Source organism: Triticum urartu, chromosome 5A, assembly GCF_056163025.1.
Source record: "Triticum urartu cultivar PI428250 chromosome 5A, HENAU_Tu73, whole genome shotgun sequence".
NCBI lineage: Eukaryota > Viridiplantae > Streptophyta > Magnoliopsida > Poales > Poaceae > Triticum > Triticum urartu.
Genome location: NC_141877.1, coordinates 108,939,549 through 108,951,074, shown reverse-complemented (window position 1 = coordinate 108,951,074; position 11,526 = coordinate 108,939,549). Strand labels below are relative to the sequence as shown.

Below are 11,526 nucleotides of genomic sequence, written 5' to 3'. Positions count from 1 at the left end.
TTTTCTCTATTAGTTTGCAAGTTTCGCATAAAGAGGGAGATTGCAGCCAGCTGGAATTCTGGACCGGAAAGGGCTATATCGAAGACACCTTTTCTACACAACTCGAAATGACCTAAAAATTGATGGAGATTTATTTTGGAATATATAAAAATATTGGCGAAAGAATTAACAGAAGGGGGGCGACCAGGTAGCCATAAGCCTGCCCCGCCGAGCTTGTGGGGCCCCTGTCAGGCCTCCGAAGCCCATCTTCTACTATATGATGCCATTTGACCTAGAAAAAATCAGAAGAAAGGTCTCGGGATGAAGTGCCACCGTCTCAAGGCGGAACCTGGCCGGAGCACTTTTGCTCTCTAGCGGAGGGAGGGGGAAATCGAAGCAATCATCATCACCAATCGAAGCCATTGCATTTGGTGCATCGGTTTGAGTTCTCCACGGTGGTACGTGGAAGTGAAGTTGAGAAGCTTGTTACTCTTGGGTGTTTGGGCACCCTAGAGCTTCCCTCTTGGGTGCCTTGGTTCCCTAGACGGTTGGTGTTGTCAGAGCTCAATCATTATGGTGTAAAACTCCGGGCAAGCGTCGGGGTCCCCAATTAGGTCGTGGAAATCGCCCCGAGCAATTTGACGGGTACCTGTGACCACCCCCAAGGGTTGCCAAAGTTTACGGGTTCGGTGGCCACCCCCAAGGGTTGCCATTTGTACAGGTTCGGTGACCGCCCTCAAGGGTCCCTTAGTGGAATATAGGCATCTTGCATTATGCGAGGGCGTGAGGAGATTACAGTGGCCCTAGTGGCTTCTTGGGGAGCATTGTGCCTCTACACCGCTCCAAACGGAGATTAGCATCCGCAAGGGTGTGAACTTCGGGATATACCGTCGTCTCCGCGTGCCTCGGTTATCCCTTACCCAAGCCCTTTACTTATGCAGTTTACTTTGTGATAGCCATAGTGTTTCATGTTACATATATTGCTATCACATAGTTGGTTATCTTGCTTAGCATAAGTTGTTGGTGCACATAGGTGAGCCTAGTTGTTTTAGGTTTTGTTCTTGACAAATTAAATGCTAGTTTTATTCCGCATTTGTTCAAGCCTAAACCGTAATTATTTTAAAGCGCCTATTCACCCCCCCCCCCCTTTAGGCGACATCCATGATCTTTCACTTGGCATGGCCCCTATACTACCCTTGCCAAGAAGATGGCCCCTATGCTACCCTTGCCAAGCAAAAGGCCAATTCTTCCACTCCCAGTGCATGCAGTCCATGCCGCCAAGCATCCCCGGGAAGCCTCTGCTAGCATTCATCACCAGTTGTATCTTCGTCATTTGGCTCTCTCAAGTACTCAGGGCCAACACTACAATCACAACCTTGCAGAACTTGTACATGGAGTCTAGGCACGTAGACTCGCTCATACGGACGTACTGATCAATGAGATCACCAGACACTCTGTATGCAAGCATCCGGATAGCTGTGGTGCATTTATGATAAGAGGAAAAGCCAATCTTTTCAAGGGCATCCTCCTTGCACTCGAGATACTTATCGTATCCGACCACACCCTCCTGAATACGATTGAAAACATGGCTAGCCATGCGGGAATGGCGCCGAAATTGGTGATGTTTGAAGAGTGGGTCGGTGTCTCAAAGTAGTCATTCCAAAGAACGAAATGATCGCTCTCTCGGTTGCGATTCAACACTGGAGTGTGCCCCGGGATCGAGCCCCAGAACAACGGTCGTTGCCTACTAGGTGGTCATAGACGACCAACACGACAACCACAATCTCCTCATCGTCCTATGAGGAATCATCGGAGTTGCAGAGGAAATTATGGAAAAAAAACTCGTCGACGGAGTTCATTTGTACCTTGGGGGCAAACTGTCGAACAACTTCCGGCATCGTCGAAGAAGCTGGCCGGCGAAGAGATGCGCGCCTTCCCTGGACCAGGTAGTTGGCCTAGCGGCGTCCGACGAGCGTGGCCGTGTCAGACGAAGGAGCTGACCGAGGGCGCGAGGGACGACTTTGTGCTCAAGGCGATGTCAGGGGGTGGGGGGAAGCTGCGGTGGCCCGAGGGCGAGGTGGTGGTGGTGGCGACGTGAAAGGTGGCAGCGTGCGGGGGAGGTGTATGGGCGCAGACTGCTGGCAGGGGCACTGGAATTAGGCGGTGACAGCGGCGAGGTGGGCCGGGCGAGGGCTTACTGACAATAGGGGTGGAAAAGAATGTTCTATGTGCCATTGATTGGCGGGCAGGGGGCAGTAGGCAGGTATCGTGCGCGTCTGTTTTGTGTTCATGCGGATGCAAATGAGGCCTAAATTTGACCAGTAATAGGTCGTCGTCCGACGGACGAAAAACGAACGCGCGTTTGTTTGAGTTGGTGTGTTGGGTTAATTTTTCTGTTCACGACTATCCAAATAAATACGCGCGGGCGAAATGGGTCGGCGGGTTGGAGTTGCTCTCACCGCGGCCGCGTGAGATATTTGCGCGCCGTGCGCGCCGTTCCCTCTCTCTCCTTCTCGCCGCGTGCTCTTCGGTTCAAATCAAAAACGAAAAGAACTACTAGTACCCCGTCTCTCGGAACGTCCCGTCAAGCTGCACACACCGCCCTCTCTGCCCACTACTCGTACTGGAGCGGCAAAATTGACAAATTTGACCTATGGACAAAATTAAATCACAGAATGAACTGTCCGTGAAACTATTTCATGCGGCTGACCTTTTTGTGTGACGCCCGACACGAAGGCGTCACACTACACTGTGCAACGCCTCGTAGATAGGCGCTACACGCCTGGCCAGCGTCACACCCATGTGATCCGAAAGTTACTAAGTCAGTGTGCAGCGCCTGAGAGCTAGGCGCCACACTATACAGTGCAGCACCTAGCTCGTAGGCTCTGCACAATGACTTAGCAATTTTTAGGCAGTTTGGGGTGCAACATTGGCCAGGCGTGTAGCGCCTATCTGTGAGACGTTGCACAATGTAGTGTGACGCCTTCGTGTCGGGCGTCACACAAAAAGGTCAGCCGCATGAAATAGTTTCACGAGCAGTTTATTCTATGATTTGATTTCGTTCACAGGTCAAATTTGTCAAATTTGTCAAATTTGCCTACTGGAGCAGTATCTCTCTCTCCCCTCGTTGCTTCCTCCTGCCCTGCCGTCCCGTCGTCATCGCAGCTTCCCCAGACGCTGCTTTGCCATTAACCCCCCGGCCCGGCCGCCCCCCTCACCCCGCATTCACCAACCCATCCAGGAAAACGAAGAAAACAAGAAACTCCAAAGCTCTCTAGTCTTTGCCGTGAGCAATCGGCAGAGGTACTAGAATCCACCCGGTTGGTTGCAGATTCGACTGATGTTTTCGGTAGCAGACATTTTTTTTCCTGATATTGTTCCGTATTTTTGGACCTCCTTGATCTTGTTTTGCTCTGTTCTTCGTGGTTCCATCCCATTCGTTCTTGGTCACCGCAGATTTCTGCCTGCATTTCTTCCTGAAGCTACATTCCAGTTTTGTAGTAGTATGCTGCAATACTCGCCTACTCCCCTTTCTGTCCTTTATTGACCTGCTTGATTTTCCGCTTTGCAGATCTGTTAGGGGGGCGCTGTTGCATCCACTCCTGCTGAGGTGACGTTTTCCCTGCAACTTGTTCGTATTATTTTTTTTGTCATCAGAGAAACACCATATTTCTGGGATGGGGGAGTTCGTCAGTGTTTATCATGATAGATCTTGATGTTGTAAGCTGTAACCGTTGCTGTTTCTAGAAGAGGTAGAATAAAGAAGCACAAATTGTGCTATCCCTATTCCCCTCTTAGTATTTGGTACTACATCAAACGTAAACATTTTCGGAAAACATAAAAACGTGCTACTCAGCTAAAATAAGGGCTCTTGGACAACACTGTAAATCTACAATAAAACAGATTCGACACGGAAACTTCACATATAACTAGAGCACTTGGTACACGTGCCATTTTTTCTTGTCAAGTATGCGTGCATGTCGAACTGATTTGTGGTTACAAGATGCTCCCAAGAATCTTTTAAGCATTTTGGCTTTCGATTGTAAACCTATTCATTAATCAATAAACTCCCCAACTTTCCCACACAAAAAAAGTATACGTGCATATCGATTTGTCTAACTGATCATTTACCTGCCATTTTAGGGCGCCCAATTGCATTTTCTCTGTGACAACTCTTTTAAAATCATTACATGAGTATGCCTCACCGTGTGATGTGCAATCCAATTGTATGCTCTGACTTATTCAGAAATCGACATGATGTTTTCCTTTTACTCTGATTAACCGGTAATGACAGAGTCTTCAGATTAATTTTTATTTCCATGTCTGGTGTCTCCAGTTAGCACTTCATACAACACAAATACAGATTCGAGTTTTATTTTCCTAGGTTCCGATTTTCATTGCTGTTCTTAATTTAATGTAATGTAATTTCGAAGTTGATCCTAGTAGGGACTTTAAATTTGATCATGTCTTATGGTTGACATTTGTCACTAATTTGATCTTTCATGCCCACACATATAATTTTTTTAAAATTCTTTCATATGTGGTTGAAACTATTTCTATTTAGCAAAATAATTCAGGGAAATCAGGAGTTCTCTGTATCAAGATTTAGATTTGCATTTATTATTATGAATTTTTTAATTCTCAGAACATTTATTTGGGCGCACATTTATCGATTTACAAGTATGTTGACTTCATGCATGGTTTAGATTCCAGCTAATACTATTTAATTTTCCTTTTATATTTGGAATATGCAGACAAATGGGTTAGTAAAACTAAGATTTATGAACAAGAAATGACACCTTGGTTAATACTTCAATTACCTTTATTTTGCTCTTTAGGTAATTTATTGGCAACTGGCAGTTGTTATTTTGGCACCTCATGAACTTGTACCAAAGAAAGTTTGCGTGGATGAAGAATAAAAGTACAAAAAGGAAAAGAAAGTGCCATCTCATTAAATTTAGCGGAATAATGATACTTAAATTCTGAGGACAGTAAAGATTGTGTACTGCTTCTAACCCCTGACCACGGATATATCGGTTACTGGTTTCCACAATAATTGGTTGATAAATTAAACCCAAATGGATCTATATTCTGATATTTTATAGGTCCAGTTGCAGGCTATATGGCTGAGACAGGAGGCGCACGTTGTTTGCACGCAAGCCTTGATGTGTTGGCTTCTGATGTTCACTCCAGGCTGGAGTTCCACAAGAGTGCCTATACGGACTACGCCGGCATCAACAATGCGCTTCACTGTGTCATGGAGGAAAAAGCAAATCTTGAGCTACAACAGAATGGTAAAAACTCTTGTGTTTTAGTAGGAATTTTCATATCCTTTAGTATGTAATAATAACCGTCTAGGTGATAACTTTGAAGTGCTCGTAGTTTCTACATAAGAAGATCGTATCGCAAGAGATGAATTCTGTTGCCATGACATAATAGGATCATCAGAAACACAGTACTCCCATCTGTTTGTTAAAAGATATGTTTTGTGCATGGACATGGTCTCTGCTATGCAATTTTTCTATGGTTGTCACATGAATTTGTTAATAGAAAATTGAAAATTTGTGATATAATAAATGCATTTTCTCTTACTGGTCTAATAGTATTAGTTTCAAAATAACGATACTAAATAAGTTTTCACATGGTGAGTCACAGTTAGAAATGTTTTGACTGTACACATTCTAGGATGTCATCTAATTACGACAGGGCGAGTAGTTTACTACCTTAAGCTATACAAAAATAATACCGACACTTCACACTTGAACTTTTATTGTCAGCCAAACCAAAAGATAATCCTAAAAAACTAAACTGAGCTTTGTTCTATTCTTTTTGGTACTGTGAACAGCTGTCACTGAAAAGGACAAACTGATCACTGAAAAGGACAAACTGATTGCTGAACTGAAAACAAGGAATGAAGAACAGGCAGCAGAGATTGAATCTCTAAAGGAAGAGCTGGAAGCAAGGGAGTCAAGCCATGTACTACTAGCACTGCAGGGAAGTGGTCTTCAGAGTAGCCAGTCTGGAAGAGTGAGTATTTTTCCTTGGAGCAATTGGAAATTGCATTTTGATTGCTAATCCTTGCTGTGTTGAATGAATTAGAGGGACACTACCTCTGTTCAGATTGCAGATTACAGTATAGCATCTTGATCGTTCTTTTGTTTATGGATTTTTTTATCAGATCTTCAGTTTATTAGCTGCAGTTGATCTATGTGGATCTTTATTTGCAGTAGTGCTGTCGAGTAGTTACATTTCATTGGGTCATTGACTGGTAAACTAGTATAGTGATCATTGTCTTATTCTTATTTGGAGTCATTGATCTTGGTAATTTAACAAAGTACAAAATTTTCCACTTTATTGTGTACGTGTGTTTGTCAGCGCCATGTAATGCCCTGATGAATCTTTATGCACAGAATAAACGGACACGAGAATCTGATGGCAACGGTGAAGTTGCTGATGAGCATGGTGTTATGGACAATCCTGATCAAGATGATCAAGGTTTAAGCACTGAGCTTGAGAATGCTAAAAAGGAACTTTCTGATATCCACTCTAAGCTGATCAAGGTTCGGTCACCCTCTGCTGACATTAGATTCTGCATGCATTCTGATCATTACTTTTTGAACTTTTTTTATATGGCAAACAGTGGGGAAAAGCCCCACTGCAGTTTTTATTAATAATAACTAGAAGCAGTGAAGTGTACAAGACGATAAGCAGAGTTAACCCAGAGAGCTTAATAAATGAATAAAGACCTAGTAAAAGAAAGAAAATAATATAAGACGTTTCAGGTGATACCTACTTAAAAAAAAATGAAAATCCTTGTTGAAGTTACTCAGCCATTCTTTGGAAAGTGTGGAATGTTTGCTCGTAGCTCTATGGCCAACCATGGCTTGTTTGGTCACACCATTTTAACTGTTCTGTTGAAAAATGGACACGAGGTGGAATATTGAAAATTTCTTGTGCTCCAGGGATTCATGGATATTAGTGCTACTTCAACACGGAATATTGCAATAAAGAATATAGGCGAATTGAGCTACAAGCCGTTCCAACAGGCATGCCTTAAGAAGCTGCCTCCAGAAGAAGCTTCGAAGAAAGCTTCTGAGTTTTACAACTTTTGGCAGAAGCAGCTGCTGAACCCAGAGTGGAATCCCTCCAAAACTGTCATGGAGAAAGGTAACCCTGAGGAAGGTATCTCTAAGGTACTACTGCACCGTCTTGTCTGAACCTCAAAGTTCTTTTACAGACCATAGCCTGCGTTCCTTATCATTTGGTGGAGATGATAATTTATGAGATTTTACTATTATTTGTGTGATTAGGAGATTGATGTCCATGATGCCGATCTGCTAAAGCTACGTGCTGAATGGGGTGAAGACGTGTACAAGGCTGTGGCGAATTGTTTGGTGGAAATGGAAAAATGTGGCAGGCTGACGGACAGAACCATCATACCCGTGATTTGGCATCAAAAGGCGGACAGGACAGCCACTCGCAGTGAAAGTGTTGAGTACATGTGCAGCCAAGTGAGGCGTCTGAGAACTCGCAGGTATGACAGTACGAGCTTAACATGTGTTTTCAAGTAAGAATCTTCTGCTTCTTAAAGATTGCCCTTTGATATTTGGCTAGAATCTTTTTTGTGTATAATTTAAAACAGAAACATCAGTACTGATTGGAACGCCATAATGGTATTCATAGTTTTTGATGCTTGTGAGAAATGGCAATGCAAACTAGTAGGAGTATCTCTTAGGAGCTGAGAAAGCCAAACATTTTTGGCCTTCTAATACATACTAAATAGATCTCGCATGATTTATAGTAGCCGATTTGTATTAAGTGAAAATCTTATATGAACCTATGTCCACATTTACCCCTCCATGAGTTTGTAGACTTTTGTGCTTCCAGAAATTTTGCTGAAAATCACAATGTTATAAAAATGTTAAATTTAGGTACATGTAACAAATTGTGAAAAAAAAAGAACCATATGTGCTCTGTACAAAAGATGAAGATAAGAACATGTCTTTGCTACGTAATTTGGTACCTCCTGTTTCCTTTTACAGTACACATAATCACATTCTTCAATGAATATTTGTACATGCACCTAAATTACTTCGTGCAGTACCATGAATGTTTGAGACCTTTTGATACAAACACTTGAATAAGTTAATATGAATGAGCCCACGCTCATAAAACATAAAATTTGATTTGATAAAATTAGATTATATATAGTGCCCATTAAATATATTTTGAAGACTTGTCTGGATGTATGCAGGAACTGACTTTGCAGGCGCAAGGCAGGTTGGTGGAAGAACATGGAGGTGATTTACTGTTCTTTGAATCGCTTTAATGTGAGATCCTAGAAATTCTGGACCTTATACATTTTGAGATCTGAAGGAAAAACATAAACCTAGCTGATGTTGCATGAAAAATTATTAAAATTAAACCAATACATCTGATGGTAACCTGTATAACAGTACAGTCATAATTGCCTTAGCTGACATCTTATCCTGTTTTCTGACTAGGTCTGTCGTATCAACTCCATTTTGGAAACAGGGGCAGTAGAAGTAGCAAACCTATGGTGAAGAACTGAAGACTGGAGAGTCTGATTTTGTCGAAGAACGAAACCGCAGCTGATCGTATGGCAGAACATTGTCATGATCGGTGTGTTATGTGATCGTTTAGTACTACCTAACTACCTGGAACCTTAAAATAGATTAACGCAAGCAGCCGTTTTGCCCATCGTATTTTAGCTGTCCTCTTAGTTTCAGTGTTCTTCTGGACTCTCCGGCAGCAATTCAGCGGCACCTACATTACTTTGAACTGTAAAGCTTGCTGATGAGGGGAACTTTTGCATCGTTGCACTGTCGTGCTGCACTGCAAACGTAATATATTAAACTAGCCTTTTAAATTGTCTCTTGCCTGTTTTAGTGTTTGTCTAACCTGGCCATTTTTTGAGCAAACACATTTCGGCAACTGGCTTGGTAAATCTAATTAGTTTTTGACCGCGACGACAACGACGTTATGATGGCCCACAAAATCACAACTTCAGTAAAATAAACGCTTAAAGTTTCAACTCTGAAACTGGATGAGCAAGCGACTGAGAAAATCGCAAGTTTCAAAGATTAAAACTTGAAACTTACGAAAGATTAAAACTTCAAACAAAGATTAAAACTTGAAACTTACGAAAGATTAAAACTTGGAACTTACTGTGTCCTTGTATGAGATCCAACTACTGTGTGCTCCCACACCTGCGTGCCCATATGAATTTTCGAGAACTTGGGGCAACTGCAACGCCGATCATCAAAACAGATATCACTAAATGTTCGTTTGCTCCCGCACCTGCGTGCCCATATGAATTTTCGAGAACTTAGGGCAATTACAACGCTGATCATCAAAACAGATATCACTAAATGTTCATTGTCACGCCCGGACTTCCCGTGGACAGGATAGAGGCGGAGGACATCCAACCAGAGTCACCAAATAAAAAGCAGACACTGGTCCGGTGCGTCGTTGGCCTTCACGTTCTACGCCTCGAAGAGGCGGTTTCGCTCCGTCTTGTTCACGCGGAACAACCACCTCTCACATCGGATGGTGCAGGCGCTGCACACAGTATTGAACATCGTCCGTTGCTTGTCCATGATGCTCGGATCCATCGTGACCATGGTCCGACGGCCTGGCCGGACGCCTGCTCCCCTGCGATCTAGTACTCCGCCAGCAAGTGCCCCTCGAGGAGTTGCAGGTTGTATCACTGCTCCTCATGCAGTAGCCGCAACATGGACGCCGACAATGCATGTTTATCTTGCTCCACATTCTCCATCACCCGGTTGTAGTGTTATTTCGCTTGCACCAGGGTGAACCTGTCAACCGGTGGCTCATGCACCGATGTGGGCGCCTGCTCCTCCTTCTCTGCTTCCTTCGTCGTCTCGTCCTCCTCATCGGAGCTCGGCTTATGAGAGGTCTGAGGCTGTCCCTCCGAAATGCAGGTCGTGCGTGGGGATTCCCACGCGTGCACCTCGACCACAATTTCGTGGTGGCGTCATGACGACAATTTCTTTCACCACCCAGGATGGGTCCCGACCATTGCGACAATGATGGATGAAGGAGGAAGGGGTGGTGCGCCGACGTCTCGAATGAAGGGAGATGAGGCTCGGAGGGGTAGGGTTTTGTGGCATCGCGGGCTTGCTTTAAATAGCGGGTGCCCGGGCAGTCGGGGCCGTGGCTTGAATGCGGGTGCTCGAAGTTGGCTTCTCGTTTGCCGCATCGGTCGGTCAACCGTCTTGAATGCGGTAGGAAGCCATCCCGTCGTCCCGCACGATAATGTTCTCTCTGAAAAGGCATGAATGCGGCGGGGAGAGCAAGCGGACGTGGCGGGAGAGGCGGAGCGGCGACTTGAATGCGGGAGCCCGGAGTTGGCTTCTCATTTGCCTCACCGGTGTGAATGCCAGCCGGCTTCAGTACGGTAGAAAGTTGTCCCATTGTCTTGTTCAGTCAAGTTCGTTCTAAACCGACATGAATGTGATGCGGCTTGCAAGCGGACGTGTCGCGAGAGGTGGGAGATGGGTTCTTGACATGGGCCCATGTTGTTGAAGGCATATGCAGCAGAGGACTGGGCAGCTGCAAAGATCCCTATGTTTAGTTTCGGTTTGTGGAATTTTGGACGGCCACACCGGTCCGGGCATTTTTAATGGCCGGTGCTATATGACAAAAATATATTCAAACTGTTCAATCCAGATATTGTGTAGGCCATTTGGTGGAGTTGCCCTTATGAAACAGTAGGATCATCTATATCTATATCTATATCTATCTATACCAATATAAGAAGACCTAAAAAGGCAAATCCAAATAATCTCGGTCATTAAATCATGTCAATCCAACGACCTAGACTGCTTCAATGTCGAGCGCTCAACACGTTTAGCGTGCAGTTAATTTCATGCCAAATATAGTGCTAATCACATAATAACACGCAAATAATATCCGACTTAATATCCGCATACATTTAATATACTTCTAAATTAACGTGCATTGCACGTACACATTGACTAGTTTTTAGAAGGAGATTTGTGCACTGATTTTACTGAGAAGGAGATTTCGCATGCTTTGTTTCAGATCGGGCCTCTTAAGGCACCGGGCCCGGACGGGTTTCCCGCTCGGTTTTTTCAGAGGAATTGGGGTACTGTTAAGGAGTGTATTGTGGCGGCGGTCTAGGAGTTTTTTCGGATAGGGGTAATGCCGGCAGAGGTCAACAACACTAATATAGTTCTGATCCCGAAAATCCAGAACCCTGTTAAGATTACAGATTTCCCCCCAATTAGCCTCTGCAATATAATCTACAAGGTGGTTTCTAAGTGCCTTGTTAACCGTTTGAGGCCGGTGTTGGATGGGATTATGTCTCCAACGCAAAGTGCTATTATTCCTGGGCGAATGATAACTCTTTGATTGCTTTTGAGTGTATTTACCATATCAAGCAGGAAAAGGATCCTACAAGGAGTTTTTGTGCCTATAAGCTAGACTTATCCAAAGCTTATGATAGAGTTGATTGGAATTACCTTAAGCAAATGATGCAAA

At 44.0% G+C, this 11,526-nt stretch overlaps 1 protein-coding gene across 5 annotated transcripts; it reads left to right on the top strand.

Annotated features, from left to right (window-relative positions):
* Nucleotides 1-3,100: 3,100 nt before the first annotated feature.
* LOC125508065 (factor of DNA methylation 1-like) lies at nucleotides 3,101-8,869 on the top strand. 5 transcript variants are annotated; one of them, XM_048672635.2, is made up of 9 exons: nucleotides 3,101-3,282; nucleotides 3,551-3,589; nucleotides 5,091-5,273; nucleotides 5,825-6,006; nucleotides 6,390-6,539; nucleotides 6,942-7,172; nucleotides 7,290-7,513; nucleotides 8,234-8,279; nucleotides 8,484-8,869. In XM_048672635.2, exons 3-8 carry the CDS (start codon nucleotides 5,102-5,104, stop codon nucleotides 8,238-8,240), a joined length of 966 nt encoding a protein of 321 aa, XP_048528592.1. In that variant the 5' UTR covers nucleotides 3,101-3,282; nucleotides 3,551-3,589; nucleotides 5,091-5,101; the 3' UTR covers nucleotides 8,241-8,279; nucleotides 8,484-8,869. The 5 variants fall into 5 exon arrangements, with proteins under 5 accessions (XP_048528592.1, XP_048528593.1, XP_048528596.1 ...); XM_048672636.2 differs by having other exon boundaries at nucleotides 3,101-3,299; nucleotides 5,097-5,273; XM_048672639.2 differs by having other exon boundaries at nucleotides 3,101-3,299.
* The last annotated feature ends 2,657 nt before the right edge of the window (nucleotides 8,870-11,526 follow it).

Excerpts from the sequence above, each read along its gene's own strand:
- LOC125508065 (XM_048672635.2), top strand. The coding sequence starts at position 5,102 with ATGGCTGAGACAGGAGGCGCACGTTGTTTGCACGCAAGCCTTGATGTG. Across the intron at positions 5,274-5,824 it reads TCTTGAGCTACAACAGAATG|CTGTCACTGAAAAGGACAAA; the intron begins GTAAAAACTCTT and ends TACTGTGAACAG. Across the intron at positions 6,007-6,389 it reads AGAGTAGCCAGTCTGGAAGA|AATAAACGGACACGAGAATC; the intron begins GTGAGTATTTTT and ends CTTTATGCACAG.